This window comes from Sminthopsis crassicaudata, chromosome 2, assembly GCF_048593235.1.
Source record: "Sminthopsis crassicaudata isolate SCR6 chromosome 2, ASM4859323v1, whole genome shotgun sequence".
Taxonomy (NCBI): Eukaryota; Metazoa; Chordata; class Mammalia; order Dasyuromorphia; family Dasyuridae; genus Sminthopsis; species Sminthopsis crassicaudata.
The window spans coordinates 573,446,755-573,466,636 of record NC_133618.1 but is presented as its reverse complement, the minus strand read 5'-3'; the positions used below and the strand labels follow the sequence as shown (position 1 = coordinate 573,466,636).

Genomic DNA, 19,882 nt, shown 5'->3' with positions numbered 1-19,882 from the left:
CATTTTGGTAGATACACATAAACTTGTTTTGTTTGTTTTTTTCTAACAAAAATTTGTAATTTCTTGTAGTTCAATTGTGAATCTCAAAGTCAATGTTAGGATTCTAAGACTTAGAGCCAGAATGGGCTTTTCCATTGTATAGAAAAGAAAATCAAAGAACTAAATTCCAATTTCCCTCTAATTGTAAAATCCCTCATATTTGTTTTAAAATCCTGTCTGCCTTGATGAATTTTAGGAAGAACAGAATGAGAAATATGCTCATAATATTTGTAAGGATGAATGAATGCTACATCAATCTCCTTGATGCTTCCAGTTTAAAGGTTTAGTTGGGAAGAAGGAAAATCTCTAGATTATAAGTTATCAAAAAGATTTTTACAAGCCAGGGCAACACTTCGTCTTTCCTTCTCTTGTGAGAATGACCCTGCACTGGAAGTCAAAATGCATTTTGCTTTAGAACAGAACAGGACTATCCAAAGTGTATAGGAATTGTAATGATAGCTAGCTTTTCATCAAAGTTATACTCATTGCATAGCATTTAGAATTTGTTTGGGGGAGTAAATATTAGACCATATATATATATATGAATTTCATTCTTTAAAATTTTTATTTATCATTCTAAAAAATTAATACTACAACATTTTTTGGGGAAACGAGAGTCCTTGGGAAATAACAGAAAAAAACAAACTGTTTTTTTCCCGAATCTTTCCGTTTGTTTTTTTTTCCCCAGGCCTTCACATCTCTATTGCCAGTTTCCCCTCCTTGGATTATGCTTGGTAAGCAGCTGTCCTAGTTTTTCTGTTTATTTGCAAATATTTTTTAAAATATATTTCATAAAAAATTTCATTCTCCCAAGATTTTATCTGAAGTAAATCTCATTGATTTAATTAATGCTTTATATATGATCTTACCAGAAGAGGAGAATAGTTTTAGAGTGATCTGAGTGAATTAAGATAGGTGACTGGAAGCTTTCCTGAAATGGACTTTTTAAGCTTTTAAAATTGCTTTTAATAATCATACATGTCATCCTTATCTTTGTGTTCTTTTCAAAAGGAAACAAAAGTTTCACTAATTATAGGCTAGCCTATCAGGACTTGGTGGACAGCCTTGTTTTTTACTTTTGTTTTTCTGAAGGACCCTCCTAAATGGATGGGATTCTTCTTTGAGAAACATCACGGACATTTCTTGTATTAAAAACAATGGTTCTGTATTTTATGTGTGTATGTGTGTGTCTCTGTGTGTTGCTTTTTTTTTTTTTTTAAATTGAGACTTTTTTGTGGCTTTTGAGATTTTACCCTGAGGATGAAGTGTGTTAGGCAGGGAAAGGGAGCTCTGAAATCAGGAGAACTCCCATTCACTGTTGCCCCTGGCATCTGAGCACCTTTTCCTAGAACATGGCTGTACTCTTTTATGTTTTGGCACAGGTGGCAAACAGGGTCCTGGAGACCATGCTCCGCAACTTGTGGTGTGGGAATACAGACCAGAGATGTGTACTGCCTGCAGCCTGGGGAACCCCTTGTCCCTTCTGAAGAGTGCAAAGATGAAAAGCCTCATGTTTTGCAAGCTTGCAATCAGTTTGACTGTCCCCCTGGCTGGCACATAGAAGAGTGGCAACAGGTACAGCAGCCGATGTTCCCCAAGCTAGAGGGGCATTACCCTCCCCCACAAAGAGATAAATGCAAAGTTAGCAATGCTGGCCTTACCCATTTTCCCCTGCCCCTCTCTCTCAGTGTTCTAGGACCTGTGGTGGAGGAACTCAGTATCGGAGAGTGACCTGTAGGCAGCTGCTGACAGATGGCAGCTTTCTGAACCTGTCGGATGCGTTGTGTCAAGAACCCAGAGCATCATCCCATAAGTCTTGTGCAAGAACTGACTGTCCACCTCAGTTAGTTTTAGGAGAGTGGTCCAAGGTTAGTGGCCTATATGTAGTCAGAGGACTTTTCATACTATGTTGTTGTATGAATATTTCAAGAAACTTCCAAAAACAAAACTAAAAAGGTTTAATAGTTTTTGTACAAAGAAGAATAATATGGATTATAGCTTTCTAATACATAATAATATGTATTGATATACATATTAATAATGTATATTTCTTAATCACTTTAGTATTGTCAACTCACATTCCTCTCAACTAATTGATGAGGTTGGCAGTGGAGGTGTTATTTTTTTACAGGTGGGGAAACTGGGCCCCAAAGAAATTAGGTGATTTGCTCAGATTCATAAAGCTAATAATTGTCCTGGATGGGATTTGAACTTTGAGGCTTCTAGAGTGGGTCATTAAAAGAATTGGGAAAGAAGGCAGGGCTTATCTCCCTTCCTTCACTCTCCCCACCCAGGGTAGTAAGATGTTTAAAAAGATGCTGCATAATCATGTCTCTGGGTGCTATTTCAGGAAATTCTGCTCAGGTATGGTTTGGAGTAGATCACCTCTGAGCTCCTTTCAAACTATGTGATTCCATGATTTAGTGATTTTTCCACTGGTTGATTCTCTGGTTTTGTTTTAAGGATCTCCTCAGCTCCTTTCTACTTACCTTCCTCAAGTAGTATCTGAATGAAAGACTCAGAAGGGCTCAATAACCTGAATTTTCAATGGCAGAAGATAATTTTACAATATACAAAAAGTTTACTCACTCTGCATCCTTAATTAAACTGGCAGATGCCATGAAATGTCTCTGTATAGTAGAGAGAATACTAGACTAGGAGGTCAGAAACATGACTTCTAGTCCCATGCCAATGCTTTGTGAACTTTGGGCATGGTATTTTATCTATCTAGGCCTCAGTTTTTTGCTGTAAAATAAGAAAGTTAGTTTATGGGAGCTGTAAGGTACTTTGCAGTTTTAAATTTGAGTGATCTGAAACCTCATTCTGTAGTATTCCATAGCATTCATTTATGTGACATATTCCCAAATGATTCCTTTTGTCTATTCAAATCTAACTCTTCTTTGAAGGTTCATATTAAGTACCACAGTTTTCTGTGATTTCTCTATTTCTAAATCACTCTAACCTTTGAATTACTTTAGTTCCTGTCGCTACTCCTCCTTCTAGTACTCCTGGTGGATGATCTAAGTTGTTAGCTCTGAGTGTATATTTTGTCTTCACAACTCAGTTGTAAGTACCACTAGAGTAGAGAACATGCGTTTCCCTTCTTTTGTGGCCATCACTATAACTTGTACAGTGCTGGGACAAGATTTAGGAACTTTAACAAGCAAATGTTGAGTTAAACTGCATTTCATCAGGGGGAAGTGAAACCTGTACAATTGCCTTGTGAGCTGTTTAGCAAAAGGAGATTTCCTGCACAGAAGCAAAGTGTCCTATTGACTGGGCTCTCCATGATGACCCGTGGTCTTAGTTAAGTTTCCTATAATTTCATGGATTTCAGTCCTCCCATTTGTCAAGAAGTCAGGAAAGGTACTGGAGTGATTCATGAAGCCCTTTGCAGATACACAGTGTTTCCTAAGTATGAGCTAAGAAGAATGTATATCTGGGACAAAGCTCCAAACTATTCATGAAATGGAGTTAAATCACTTTTGGTATGGAATTAAGGTCATATACATTTATATTCAAGGAAGTGATTGAGAGCAAATAAAAAAGATTTTTAACCTGCTTGGGTTTTTGGTAGGAAAGAAGGGTTGTCAAGGCAACAAAATTCATTAAGGAACAAAGTGAGCACCCAGATCAGCTTAACCCCATCAAGACACTGGGTCCAACCACAGACCACATTTCTATGTGAGACCATTAATGGGGTGTGATCAAGGGAATTTCATTTTTAACCTTTCAAAAACAAAATCCTTACTGGGGCTCAGAAACAACAGGATGCATATACAGTTGGTAGGAAAGGAATTTAACATTTTTGTAGCATTCCTGTTTTCTCTTTTCTATTGAAATTTCTTCTCATTTTGAAGTTATTTTTTTCTTCTTTTTTTGGCATAATACTTGACATCTAATTGCTGCCTGTGTCTATGGCCCAGTGACTGCCTGCCAAGTCCATGTGCCAAGGGAATTCTCACCTTAAAGGCAGCTAGCTATTATTCATTGTAGCCTCTGAATAGCTCTATTGCAAGGTTATAGCTAACCATTTAGACCTGTGCATTCAAAGGCTAGGTAATAGCTCAGGAGTATCTACATTTCTAGCTGCCCTTTCTCCAGCCTGTGATCACCTTCACTCACTGAAATTGGCTTCGTTTACAAAAAGTTTTTTAGAATTGGATTTGGAAAGCATTGGAAAGGCCCTGTCTAACTCAGCCACCTTATTCAGTTGAGGAAACTTCATCCCAGGAAGGGACAGTGGGATGAGATAGGGAATAATAATATCCAAGGCCACACATTTCACTATATTTCTTCTAGTATTGGTAAGGAGTCTGGGAACTTGAACTGATAATAATATTAATAACTCGGTTTACTACAACACTTTATAGAATAAGTCACTATCCAACAAGGTTGTAAATAGGTAGATAAGTGTTATTACAGATGAGGAAAACTGGAGATCAAATTAGTAAACTGATTTCAGCAAGCTCATAGAAGTAAAGTCAAGATGGAATCCCAGATCTTACTCCTCCAAATATAGTTGGTTTTTTCCCCCACTGGACTCTATGTATCTTACAGAAAAAAAGAAATAAATATCAATGCTCAGTTCCTAGATTCTAGAGCTACTTGTGTGCCTGAATTCTTTGCATTTATTTCCTCACTACTATGAGATGCAATGTGGTGCTGTAGAAGGTACTCTGGATTTGGAACCAGATGACAGATTTGAATCCCACCTTTGACACTCACTGCCTGTGTGACCTTGGGCCTCAGTTCTTCAACTATAAACATAGGGGATTGGACTGGATGGTCACTGAGGTTCCTTCTGCTCAGAATCTAATCTATCTTCTTAATGTCTATATTTTCTACTCTCCTCCTAATGAAACTTCCAACTCATTTTTTTCACCTCTAGTGCATTTGCTGTTATCCTCTCCAATCATTTTTTTCTCAGTTTCCATCTCCATTACCTTTCTGCAGAATTTGATAATGCTGATCTCTCCCATTTGGTTCTCTTGCTCTCTCTTATCTGCCCTTCTGTGTCTCCTTTTCTAGTTGTTCTTGTTCACTCTTGGAGGTATCCTAGAAGCTCAGCTTTTGCTCTATGCTCTTCCTGATCCAGTTCTTCAACAGTAGATGTCACTTCTGTGCTTATTGCCTCTACCTCCAATTTAAACACAGATCATTTTCCATTGTTCTGACCTTTTCATGTGCTTATATCTTATCTTAACATCCAGAAGGGAAGCTCCCAGAGATCATGAACCATGACTTGTGTTTCTTTGTGTTTTCATTGCTTAGTAAGTTGTTAAAATGAAGTTGAAACATGATTTCATTGGTACAGGGAACAGTCAGAAAGAAAATTCCCTTTACCAATATAGGTTAAGACTTAGAGATTTGCCTAATTAGAGTTGTCTAAGAAACTTCCTTTCCTTTCTCCTTCTTTCCCTCCTTTCCCCCACTCTCTCTCTTTCTCCCCTACTCTCCCCACACACACATAAGCATACATGCACACATATACACACACTCACATACAACCCTCTTTTAGGGGTCTATGACTTTAAAACTATATTCTAAGTCATTTAATGTTTAAGACTGTAAATATTGATAGACAAATCCTACAAAAACAAAAGCTCTTTGGAGTCCTCATCGAATTTATAAAAATATAAAAGCCTCCTGAGGTCTGAGAGAGCCCTGAGAGTCATAATAGTAATTATAATAATTAAAATATGATCAATAAATATTAATAATAAACTTTTATGATGCTTTAATATTTGTGAAACACTTTACATATATTAATTCATTGGATCGTTGAAGCATTCTGAGTATCATCACCTTTATTGTATAGATGAGGAGACTGAATCTGGTAGTAGGTTAATTGTGGCTAGTACCTGAACGTGGACCTTCTTTTCTCTAAGTCCAGTGTGCTGTCCATTGTACTACATAGATGCCTCTCAGGGTAAGAGGTTTGCCTAGGTTCACACAACAAGTAAATACCAGAGGAGTTCCTTGAGCCCAGGTGGGTGCAAGACCACATCTTTATCCACTGTTCTCGGCTACTAAAAAGTTGAATTATTATTGAACAAATGATGAGACTTATAAAAGCCACCCAGTTCCTTATGTTCTACCCTCTATTATAAGGAGAAGTGATGAAAAATCATAGACTTTTAGGTCAAAAAGGAAAACTTTAAGGATCATCTGATTCAACCCCCTTGTCTTATAAGCCCAGAGGTGAAATAATGATATGTAATTTGGAATCAGGACGATTTGGGTTTAAATCTGAACTTAGACACTTCATGATTTTGTTATCCTGAGCTGTTAGCTTCTTGTTAATTCCTCTAAGTCTCCATTTTTTCCTTATCTATAAATTGAAGGTAGTAATCATATTATTATGGGGTCAATAGGCTATTGTGTGGGATAGATGAGGCTCAAATGAGTTATATATTACTATTTCATATTACTTTAACAGTGATTCACAGAAGCAGAGTTAAGACTAGAATCAAAGTCTTTTAACTCCCCATTCAGTCTTCCCCTCCAAGGTTGATTATTTTTGACAAGATGAAAAAATAAAGCTATTTTCTCTCTCATTTCTTAACCAGCCTTATTCAGTGAATTAGTGGTTACTTCAATCAAACAGATTCCTATTAAAGACTTTAACTTAAAAAGACCAAGGCTTCCCCCTGCATCCAGGGCCATCTCCAGTCACCCTGGCCTATATCTGGCCACTGGACCCAGATAATGTGGAGGGGAAAGTGAGGCAAATGATCTTGTCCAGCCTCCCTCCCTTAAATCCAGTTCACTTTGTCATGGCATCCCCTTCCTGATGTCATAATTGTCTTGGAGCAAAAGATAAACAACAAATAAGGATAAAAGAAAAAATTTTGGCAGCTATCTTGAGTAAAATGACCATTTATTTGAATGCACTTACTTTAAAAATAATTAGCAGTCAATTATGACCATGAACAAGGTAATTCCCATGACAAATGGCATTACAAGAAAAATAGTTATGAAGTTAAAAGCTTGGGGTGCCCTTCCCAGAAGTTCAAAGGGGTAACACTCCCCTTAAAGGCCGGAACTAGAGAATTGTTAAGTACCGACTTAGCACCTAGTAAGAACCTAATATTTCATTATCTCATTAGCACTTAGTAAGAACCTAACAAAGTCTGAGTAACAAAAATCCAGAAAGTGGCTTGTTCACTTGAAACTCTATATTTATGAAAGTCTTACACATCTCTGAAGTTTAACTTCCCACAGAATTCACTGTAATTGAGTTTGACATGGACCAGATTAGAATCTTATTTTATTCCATTGCATCTTCCCTTTTTCAGTGTTCTGTAACTTGTGGTGTTGGGATTCAGAGAAGGAAGCCCATCTGTCAAAAGCTGACCTCCAAAGGTCGCAACATCACGCTCAGTGGGTCACTGTGTAGGGGTCGGCTGCATGCGCCTCTTGTAAGGTCTTGCCGGATGACAATGTGTAATAGTAAGTATACATGTTCTTAATTTTCCTCCCTCACTACTAAATCTGAAATCTAAAGAAAAAAAAATTTTAAATAATTAAATATAGTCCTATTATGTCTTCAATTAAAATGTGTAGCTTATTGATCTGAATTATCTGAATATTAAAGTATAGAACTTGCATAACTACCAAAAGATTTTTTTTTATATTTTGATTAAGTTGGTCAAAGTTGAGAACATTCACAGAGATATTCTACACTAATAAAGTCTATAATGCTCAAGTCCATTATTAGATTTCTTGTCTTTTCTTCCATTTATAATTTCTGCCTCTTGATTTTTGTTGTTATTTTTCCAATATTTTGACTTGACCTTCCCTCAGAATACTTTCTTCCTAGTTTTCTAACATTTTATGTTTGTGAAGGTGAACTACATAACTGATGTTAAAATTATTCCTAATTTCACTTCATAGAATTTAGATTCAGATTTAGATTCATGAGATCTAGAGAGTAAGTTGTCCAACTTTTTCATTTTGTAGATGAGGCCTATAGGAATAGATCGACCTACTCAAACCTCACAGGTAGTAAAGAGCAAAACTGAGATTAGAACTTGGTCCTTTAATTCCAAAGCTAATGTTTTTACCATTATGCTCATGACATCTTTATATTTGAGCTTTAATAGCAAAGAAAGGAAAGAACAAAAGTTTAGTGTTTTTATTAAAAATGAACCAAAATCAGAATTGAGTGAAAAGTGAAATGTTACTACATTAAAAAAAAAATACAGGACCTTAAACCATATTATAAGGGGAGAGCATTGTTGAAGTATAAAATTGATAATTTTCATTATTTTAAATTAAATCTTTTTGTGTAAATAAAACCTCTGCATCCAAGAATAAATAGAGGGAATGCAGAAAATTGGAGGAAAAAATTTCCACAGGCAATCTCTCAAATAGAATGTGATTAGGTTGGAATATTGCTATGGTGTAGGAAATGATGAGTTGGTTAATTAAGACATAGAAAGACTTGAATGTATTAAAGGAGATGCTATCCACCTTCAGATAAACAGATAACAAGTGGAAATAAGCATAGTATGGTCTTATATGTGTGTATGTTTATAGATATCTATGTATATTGTGTGTGTATCTATGCTTAATTATAGCCTTCTCAGCATAGGAGGGAAGAAAAGGAGGATTTAAAAAAATGTTAAAAGTGCACAGCAAAGAACAAAAGAAAACCTATAAGAAAGAAAAGAAAAACTGAATACCTTTGAAAACAATGTGCAGTATTTATTATAGAGTTTTTTTTGAAATGGGAATTTATTGAATTCTTTCGTGTTTTGCTGTGTACATGGTATTTTCTCCCCTTTAATTTTGTACTTAAGTTTAAAATAAATTTTAAAAACTTTAAAAATACAAAATTTAATTTGAATAGCTCTGTTAAACAAGATAATAAATTCATTATAATTTATTAGAGAGAGATAAAGTGCTACTCTTTCCAAATACTTAAAATAATGACAAAACTCTAAATACATATGTATTTCAAATGAGACTGTTTAGATTTGATGCCTAGAATTTAATAAATAAGAAATAGGATAAGCGTAGAAATATATTACTTTCCTGGAAGTCAATGATTTCTCATTTCTTTTTCTCACCATCCCACTTCTTGTTACCTTCATCTATTAATCTTCAAAAAATAGGTTTAATTATATGAAGGTTCATCATGAAAGATACTGTTAAAAATAATTATTAAGAGAAATTTAGTCTAATAAAATGAAAAATTAGGTTAATGCTATCTAAAATCAAGTGCTTATATATAGCTCTCTCAGTCACTCAAAAAAACAAAATAAGAAATACAATAATTATTGGTTTATGCATCATTTGAAACTTCTTTTATTGCACGTCTTTTAAGTTGGCATTCCAAAAGTCTGAGGTTCCAAATATCACTTAAATAAAGTCCCAAGGAATTCTGGAATGTCCTTGGCATGTAGTATAATAAAAAATTTTGAGTTGCATATTTATCTGAATTTTATTAATTGTGGATAGTTACATAGCTGTGTGGCTAGTCTGTAAACTGCTTAGAGGAGAGTCATATTAAAATAACATTGGCAGTTTCCACTAAAATAATATCAGGACAACATGTGGGAATCTGTAGTAGTTATTAGGGCATGAAATGAGGTGCAGAAGAAATTATAAGTTAGCAAAAAAAAATGCTTAAATAAATGCCTTTGTAGATTGTAACCCTCCTTTAGCTTTGTAAACCATCTTCATCATGGTGTCAGACAAAAATGTACATTCACTCACTATCTAGAAAGAATATCATGCTGCTATTCTTGTCATTACCTCAATACTTCCCTAGCTTCCCCAGAAGAGCAGACTTGGTTAGCAGACCCTCATCTTGTATAGACAGAGCACCTTTACTAAAATGAGCTTGGTGGGTCTCAATGAAATGGAGTGAACACCTTGACAGGTTTTAGAACTTAATTCCTTGTCAAATATTTGATGTAAAGAAAATTTTAACAAATGATAATAAACTAATTTATTTAAATCCTAGAGGCCACAATTCCTCTTCTACAGGTGTCCTTAACCTTTTCTTTTAACCTGAGGAGGGCGTTTTTCTTTCTTAAAGATATCTAAATCATAAAATTTAGAGCTGAGAGGGACCTTAGAAATTCATCTGGTCCAACCCTTATATTGCACAATGGGGAAACTGAGGCCCACAGAAGGAAGTGATATGCCCCAGGTCAAATCCACTGCTATTTCCACCTCACCACACTGTCTCCCTAGGAACAACATCTGGGTCTGAAATTAAAGTGTCTAAAGGACAAAAAAGTGTGGGATCCTATCAGCAGAGTTCTTGGAATGGAGCTGGGTTACCGCAATGCTTCTTTCTGCAAGAAAATTTTGCAAACTGTGGCAGAAAAGAAAATATAGAGCCAGCTCTGAAAAGCTCTTGTTAAAAGCTTTACAAAATCTCCTGAATAGGAGCAGCTAAGTGGCTCAGTGAATAGAGCGCCAGCCCTGAAGACAGGAGGACTCAGGTTTAAATCTGATCTCAGATGCTTAACACTTCCTGACTGTATGATCCTGGACAAGTCACTTAATCCCAATTACCTCAGGAAAAAAAAAATCTGATTGAAAGATTTACATGATCTGATGCACATAGTGAAGTGAATAGAACCAGGAGAACATTGTTCACAAAAACAGCAGTATTTTTAAGAGAACTGCTGTGAAAGGTTGAGTTTGGAATAAACTGACCTAGGAAACAATGAATTCTGTATCACTTAGTGTTTTCAAATAGATACAAAATGACCATTTCTTGGGATTGTTAAAGAGAAAAGGTTGAAGTTCCTTAAGACCCTGAGATTCTATGATGTTAAGATTTGCCAGCGCTTTTATTCATATAATTTTTAAAAATAAACTAAAAATCTAAATGTAGTAAAAATAGTTTTCAACATTCATTTTTGTGAGACTTTTTGTGTTTCTAATTTTTCTCCTTCTCTCTTTTACCTTTCCCCTTCCTAATAAAGCAATTAATCTGTTATAGTTTAAAAAAATCTAAATGTATATGTATACATATATGTACATATATATATATTACTGCTTTTTACAAGTTGTTTATTTTATTTTTGTTTCTTTGCAGTGATAAAGCCAGATGTTATACCAAAATATGGTACCCAGGGTCCTCAGATCCTTGGAATCAAAAGAGTCTACATTCAGACAAGAGAAGAAAAACGTATTAATTTCACAATAGGTGGAAGGGCTTATCTACTTCCCAAAACATCTGTGGTCATCAAGTGCCCAGTAAGAAGGTTCCAAAAGTCTCTCATCCGGTGGGAAAAAGATGGACAGCGTTTGCAGAACTCCAAAAGACTTGGGATAACCAAGTCAGGTTCAATGAAGATTCACAGCCTTGAAGCCAGTGATATTGGACTATATCGGTGTATTGCAGGGCCTGTGCATGAAACATTTACTCTCAAACTAATTGGTACTGATAATCGACTCATAGAACCCCCAGCCTTCAGAGATCACCTCCTTGAACGTGGCAGGATAGACCATAATGAAGCTAATAGTTTGGGAGCCACATGGCATAAAATGAAACAGATATGGAGTCAACAAAATGAACTCTATCTGGATGATGGTCAAGTTAGTGACCAGCCACTCTTGAGAGCTCTTGTCCATCATGGCAATAATCCAGCAGAAACTCCCAACTCTTTGGAATTCAAAGATAAATTCTTAGAAGCAGCTGTCCTACAAGGATCCTACAGTATGGACACTGTACAGTTTGAAGAACTAATAAAGAATATGAGTCAGCTTATTGAAACTGGAGAGGTGAATGATGATATTGCATCTCAGGTGATCTATGAGGTGGTTGCTGAGTTAGCAAAAATGCAGCCTACAAGGGAGAAATGGAGAGGAGCCCAATTAGAATCTTCCACCACAAAACTGAATATGAAAAGTCAAAATGTGTCTAGAGGTTTCAACTCAAAGAGCCCAAACAGGCAAACCGTCAAGCAAAAAGGACTTGCTCTCATGAAACAAAACAAATTAACCCCAATTTCCTTTAATAAAACCATAAATTCGAGGATTGGAAATGCAGTTTTTATTACCCAAAGTACTGAGATCATCAACTTGTTCTGTGACCTTGTTAAAACTAATGGTGCTAAATATACATGGACCAAAGATGGAGCAGTACTACAGCCCTCAGAAAAGTAAGTAAAATGTAGATCTTGATTTAAATAATATTCTAATGATTCTTCAGATAGTTTTGAAATATTTTCAGATTCCTTCTTCTAAGTTTAGATTGCCAGTATAAGAAAATATATTATTGGTATATGTCAACATCAAAGAGTGCATACATTAGGCATTTAATTCATATGGATTGATTAATTATATATAAATGATAAATTTAACATGTAACAGTTAACAAAGTTAACAAAATAATTGCTGATTTGAATCACTTAACTGATTTTTTAAAAATACTAAATGATTTTTCCTTTATCTTTGAATTGGTGATAAGCATGAAAGTGCTATCAGCATCTAAGTCTTCCATAAACATATAGTTTTTTATTATTAAATAATTTCTCATAATTCTTTCCAGTGACAGTATAGAAAGTAATTTAGAGCTTTCTCTTATAGTACTATGCCTAATTATTCAGCATTAAAAATATCTTAAATATTTGTGGAGTTTTTCTATTCTTTAATGTCTCTAGCTCTTGCTATTTATAAATAACAAATCATCATATTAGCATAAATTATGGTCAAATATGGAAAAAAAACTATGACTATTTTTAGGAATTAAAAACCAGGAATATATGAATTCCTTGCCATCCCATCCAATTACCTTCTTATATCTCTCTTCCTTTTCACAGCCAAACTTAAAAAAAAAAAAAAAAAAAAAAAAAAAAGGTGTTTAGACTCCATTTTCTTACTTTCTATTTACCTCTCAACCCTCTAACGTCTGGCTTATATTGTTATCACTCAGATGAAATTTGTTTCTCTAATGTCACTAATGTTCTGTTTATTGCTAAATCCAATGACTTTTTCTCATTCTTCTTTTTAGCATTTGATACTGTCAGATACTTCCTGATTTTCAGGATACTGCACAGTGATGGTTTTCCTACTTTTCTGGTCAGTCTTTTTTAATCTCCTTTGCTCAGTCATTATCCATGTCTTACCTTTTCTGTGTGCGTACCTCAGGGCTCAGTCCTGGGTCATGATGCCATATGGGGTCACTAACTCAACGTGGAAGTCATGAAAATTTTGGCAATAATAAAAGATTTCTGAACACAAGGACCCAAAATTAATTGAAAATCGAGTGTGTAATAAATGTGAAGTGTTGCTGGCAGCAGTTGCCCTCTTGCATTGCACAACTTCACTGCAGCCTTGGCTCTCAATATACAAAATAGGTATTTTGCATTGCACATGCATAAGCACTGCCAGAAAGACCTCAGCTCAGATTCAAGACAGGGCTGCATAAAAATTTCTTGTGATAAAGGGCATCACAAGTGGAAGAAGTTTAAGAAGCCTTTCTCTCTATATATATATTTATTTCTCTCTCTCGTTCTTTCTTGGAATTGAAAGAAATGTTAGCAATTACCTAATCCAATATCTTCATTTACAGGAGGACAATAAGATGCAAATATATTTAGTGACCTGCCAAAAGGTCACTGTGTACCAAAGGTCACACAGTGAGGTAGTTGGTAGAAAATGCAGAATTAGATCTTCCTGTCTCTGATTTCCTAAGTTTAGGGGTATAAAAACTGACATTTTCCTATATAACCCAGAAAGCTAGAGTTGAGCTAGAAATGGATAATTTTATAATTTTAGGTCCTTATAACCACACATGGATAATGTGTACACAAATAGATAAATTCAAAATATATAAAGTAATTTCAAGAAGGAGTGCTAATAGTCACACAGGAAAAACTTTTTGTCGATTATGTGAGCTTTAGGAAAGAGTGTATATTCCAAACATGAGGTACCACTGATATAAAGACACAAAAGAGGAACATGAATTTATAGACAGTAAATGACCAGTGAGTTAATTTTTCAAGAACAGAAAATGCAGGAAGGGAAATGATATGAAACAGGATTTTGAAAAAAACATATTTTGGGGAACTTTAAATGCCAGATTGAGGAGTTTTGTGTCACAGGCAACAAGAGAGTCACAGAAAATTTTTGAGAGAGCAGTCCTGTTTTTAAGAGTATCAATTTGACATGGGGGATGGATTGGAGAAGGAAGAATTTAAAGGTAGGCTGACCAGTTAGGAAGCTTCCGTAATGGTGCTGGAAAAAAGTGATAAGGATCTGAGTTAAAGTAAAGTTTTAGGAGTTTTCTGTTCTTGTCTGGCCAGTGAGTAAGTGTTAATATTGGGCAAAAACTTCTACTCAAATCCAGGACTCTTCTTTCTTCTTTCTTTGTTCCCTTTTCTCTGATTGAATCTCAACCTTTTATTTTGAAAGGATGGGCTTGCCTGGGCTTATATAACCCAGGAAGAAAGTATATGGCCATCAGGAAAAAAGATATTGAAATGATTATCTGCTAATTGTACTGGGAATATGGAAAAATGTTTGTCCCCATCTTTTGATTTCTTCATGCTAGACATTTAGATTAAAAATGTTATGCTTCAAATAAAGAATTAGAATTGTGGAAATAGAAAGGACCTTTTGCATCCAACTTCTCATTTCATTAATGAGGAAACTGAACCCCTGAGAAATAAAGTGACTTGCTACTTGACTTATAGGCATTCAACAGGTCTTATTAATTTGATTTGACTTGTTGGCCTTAGGAGACCACCAGGATTGAATTAAAATTAATTTTCTAGGCCTGAGTCTCAAGGAATTATGATTTGGCCTTGAATTTTGAGAGTTTCTGAAATTTAGATGTGACTCTACATCCTTTAATGATTAGCATTTTTGCCAAAAAATAAAGTCTTTCTATGTGGATATTAAAGTGTTTTTAAATGACATCTTTACAAGAATTAAGAATGATTTCGAAGTCTCTGTGAAGACTTTCAGTTATTGGTATCCTGTGGAACATACTTAATTTGTCATTAATTAAGTTAAAGTGATAGTTTTCCTTTGTCATAATCTAAATTCTTGTCTTTAGATCTAATCTTTCTGAATTATTTAAATCTTTCAGTACAAAGAAATTAAAAATTATTATACTTAGGAGTTTTCTGTTCTTGTCTGCCAGTGAGTAAGTGTCAATATTGGGCAAAAACTACTCAAATCCAGGACTCTTCTTTCTTTGCCCTTGTCTCTGATTCAACCTCAGCCTTTTATTTTGAAAGGATGGACTTGCCTTAATATAAATAATGAAACAAGAAGAAATTATATAACCCAGGAAGAAATTATATGACCATCAGGGAAAAAAAAGACATTGAAATGATTATCTGCTAGGAGCTCAGATTTGTTAAGATGGGCAACTAATGTGTTCTACAGTTCTCAGTAGAACTGGATTGACTAGAAAGCCTGATTTTTAAAGATTTAGCAGTTATCAATTGTACTTAAGATAGATTCCTAACATTATTCCATTTTTGGAGTACCAAGAATAAAGGAAGAGCAGTAGCCTGATAATACCAGAAATTCTATCTACTGCCAATATCATGGGAATGTATCTGATGTATTGTAATAACAGGTTGAATTTTTAGATAAATAAAATTTAACAGGCTGGAAATGAGTGGGCAGGAGGCTTTAAAATAGTGGCAGTAGGGGGCAGCAGAAGCTTTGCTTAGAGATGGCCATCAGCCAGTTCTCCTCAAAAGTAGCCAAAATTGGACATGTATACATATATTGTATTTAATTTATACTTTAACATATTTAACATGTATTGGTCAATCTGCCATCTGGGGATGGGGGAAGGAATGGAAAAATTGGAACAAAAAGTTTGGCAATTGTTAATGTTGTAAAATTACCCATGCATATATCTGGTAAATAAAAACTATTAAATAAAAAAAAAAAGTAGCCAAAATTGCATATTGGATAAGTGGGAGAGAGGAAGAGATAGGAGAAAGAAAAACCACATAAAAATATAGAGGCACCTGGAACTTTGCCAAAGGGAGAGAGGAATTTCAGGATCAAATCACTGAAGCACTTGACAATAAGTACTTGAGGTCAAGGTAGAGTGCCCAGTCCACAGGATTGATAAGTCAGAGAGCATAAATGAAGAACAGACCAAAGATCAGGCTATACTTTTGCAATCAGCCTGCAGTTTGTGAATTCAAAGGATAGCATAGCTATAGCAAGGCAGAGGCAAATTAAAAACTGGAGAACTTTCTAGGACTCTTTGGTTAAAAACAAACAAAAAACCCCAAAACTACAATGTGACCCTGGAGTTCTCTAAGTCTTCAGATTCAGAATCCACAGAAACTTTACCAGTTTAGGGGAAAAAACGCTCAATAGATTCAATTTACATAACAAAAAAGGAACCTAAACATGCCAAAATAAAATGGGTGCAGGATTAAGATGAGAGTCACTATGATATGATGGATATACTGCCAGACTTGGAGCCAAAAGATTGGAATTCATATGCCTTTTCAGACATATATTTACTGTGTAGCACTGGGAAAGTAGCCTAGCAGAGCCACAGTTTCTTTGTCTGTAAAATGGAAATATTAACATTTGCACTTTTGTGGTAAAGGTTGACTGAGGGGCCATCGATCAAGTACTACTAACATTCACCAAATTAGTGATTCAGATAGTTATCTGCAGAGTTTTATTATTCTTGGAGCACAGGAAGTCAGAGAACCCAGAATATCAGCTTCCTCAACTTTTAAGTGGAATGGAAATATGTGTACAGCATAGCTAAATGGAATTTTACAGAAATTTTACAGGAGGGAAAGATAAGAGTGTACATGTCCAGAAAGAAGGAACAGAAGGGGGAAAGTGGGGTAACATGCCAGGCTGGTAAAAGCAGGAGCTTAGATTCTCTACCAGCTTCGATTCTATAGATTTTGTGACCTTCAGGCATCGAGGAGCAATGTCTGGAAGCTCACCAGCCCAGGCAATACCTTCTGCTCCCCATAGTAATGGCAAGAATGAGACAGAATTTGTTTCACCTCCTACCTTTTCTCTTCTCATAGTGGCACAAGAAGCCTGAGCCTCAAATTGTTGTGTCATGCTTTAGGTGCTATGTAAATGTGTTTATTATGTTTAATATTAGAAAGGAAAAACATTGATATAAGCAAAAGATAAAAAAGGAATTTCACTTAATCAACCAGTTAATATTTACTAGAGTCAAATACTATTTAAAGTACCTGAATTTAATACACAAGAGTTACTTTAAAGCTCATGTGTTTATTTAATCTTTAGTTGTTATATCAGATGGTATAACTTAATTAAAATCAATTTATGCATTTAATTTTAAAACATAAAATCAACTAAACATACATTTCAGTCTTATTGACATTTTAAAATTAATTTTAATATACATATTATAAATCTGATATTTCCCCTATTTTCCTTTCCTCTTTTAATATATTTGTCTCTCCATCTGAGTATAATTTTTTTTCCTAGTATGTGTATATTCTTTTGATTCTTCTTTCATTTTATACTTTTGCTGTTTGATTATTTTAGTTGTGGTGTGACTCTTCATGATGCCATCTGAAATTTTCTTGGCAAAGATATGAGGTAGTTTGCCATTTCCATGTCCAGCTCATTTTACAGATAAGGAAACTGAGATAAATGTGATTAATGACTTGCCTGGGATCACACACCTAGTGTCTGAGGCAGGATTTGAACTCAGGAAGAGGAACCTTTTTGACTCCATAGCCGCCCATTTTATTTCTACTTAGTTGCAAATATGTTGCATTTTTAAATTTTCCCCACATTCTCTGTATACCATTTTAATTGTAAATATTGCATTATATAAATAATTTACAGACTTAAATCTGGAAAAGACCTTGGAAACTCTTAGTGTGACTCTGATTTGACAATGACTGGAGCCCAGTTATTGTCACTTATTCAGGGTTATGCAGGTAGTAAAGTAGTAAAAGCAGAATTCTAATTTATGTCTTCTGACTCATTCAATAGTCTTTTCACTATTTTATGTTTTCTTACCAACAGTTGAGTATTTCCATTTCTTTGCAATCGCAGGTACTGCTTTACATGACTTTTAACAAATAGCTTTGATTTTTCTAATACTTTGGATATTTCTAATAAGAGGAATTCTGGAACAGAAGATTTGTTTATATTGCATATTTCTGAATTGCCCTCCAAAAAGTTTCTACCAACTTTCAGCTCCACCAACAATATATAAATAAACTTGTTTCTTCACAGCTTCAAGAGCTCAGAATTTTATCCTTTTCTTTTAATATCTATAAAATGGCATCTCAACTTTATTTGACTTGCATTCTTATTCTGATTATCTATTTAAAATATTTTAAAGTAATTATTTACAACATGAGTGCCTTCCTTTGTAAATTGATTTTTAATATCTTTTGACCATTTATCCAATGAAAAGCAAGTGTTCATCTCCCTTGATTTTTTCAAATTTCCTTATAAATATTAAATTTCAAATTTATAAATGTTGATCACCAATATCTGTCAATATTCCTGAATAAATTTTTATTATAAAACTACATTTTATGTAATCAAATCCATCTACCTTCTCCATGTGTTTTTCACAGACTATACTGGATGGGCTATACCAATTTTAGTTATATCCACTTTTTTACCTACTCCTGAAATCAAAAATTCAGTTTGGCTTTGAAGGGCTTCAATTCCTGGGCACATCTATACCTAGATACTTCCTTTTTTACACTCTCACTACTATTCTCATTCTAGCTCCATTCATTCTGATTGCTACTGGTCTCTCTTCTCTTGTCATTTGTATTTCTAGCTCTCCACTGATGTTATTTTAAACATAATTCCAATTTATCATTCCCTCCTTTCTTCACCATAACCTAAGGCTAATTTTTCCCAATTGTGGCTTCTAGAGCACGCATCAAAAACTACATCTCAAAACTACTAAATTTGCTCACCATACAGTATATCGCCATATTGTAACATTGCTTTCTGGCAGAACTTTTTGACCTTTCAATTCTGAGTATTCCCAAATCATAAGAGGTATTTTTATTCATGTTACATTCAGTCTATAAGTTAATCCAGTGTATATTATCATATTTTATTCCTGTTCATCTTCATTGATTATGTTTCAATATTCATTATTTATGTTTCAGCCTACTTAGTTCCACCATGTAGCTTTCCATTGTCTTTTGGAGATTCTTCTAAGACCATCCCATGTCTCACTCCCAGAAACACTCATATAATATTGGCATTTAAAAGACAAAAATTTTAAATGTCAAACTGGAATTTATATTTTATTCTGGAGAGTAGAATCTTAGGAAATAAATGAAGCTAATTAAGTACAGGGCATCTATGCTTTAGTCAAATCACCTTGAGAACTCAATGGATGATAGATTAGAAAGGAAAAGATGAGAGGTAGGGAAACCAGTCTCTCTCTATTTTAATCCATCCAATATTTAGATGCCAACATAATTAGTTGGATATTATTGTAATGGTCCAAGCAAGAGGTGATAAGAACCTGGACCAGAGATGTGTGAATGGGAAGAAATGAACATATAGCAGAAGTCTGATATCATTAAGAGAATCTTGTAACTCCCCCAAAGCAATCATATCCTCTCACCATCTCCTTATTAAATTTGAGCCCAATTTGTCACGGATGCTCTCTTTCTCAAATATAATAACTGATGGACATGTTCCATAAGTTGGCCATTGAGTTCCATATTGTAATCTAACAAGAGACATTCGTCATCTCTTTTCTCTTTACTGTATGAATCTATTCCATTATATGGTTAAATGCCTTTGGCAAGCATGCAGCAGAAAATGGCAATATTATGTCATGGAAAGAATGTGGGGCCTGGGATCAGGAGAGACTGTTCTAATCCTGCCTATG

General features: G+C 34.7%; 1 protein-coding gene across 8 annotated transcripts in view; it reads left to right on the top strand.

Moving 5' to 3' along the window:
• ADAMTSL3 (ADAMTS like 3) overlaps window positions 1-19,882 on the top strand; it is a 553,717-nt gene that overhangs the window by 463,857 nt on the left and 69,978 nt on the right. For all 8 annotated transcript variants that reach the window (XM_074295268.1, XM_074295270.1, XM_074295266.1 and 5 more), the window contains exons 18-21: window positions 1,422-1,614; window positions 1,728-1,907; window positions 7,341-7,494; window positions 11,105-12,173. In XM_074295268.1, the coding sequence (XP_074151369.1) occupies window positions 1,422-1,614; window positions 1,728-1,907; window positions 7,341-7,494; window positions 11,105-12,173 (1,596 nt within the window). The remainder of the gene's footprint in view (window positions 1-1,421; window positions 1,615-1,727; window positions 1,908-7,340; window positions 7,495-11,104; window positions 12,174-19,882) is intronic.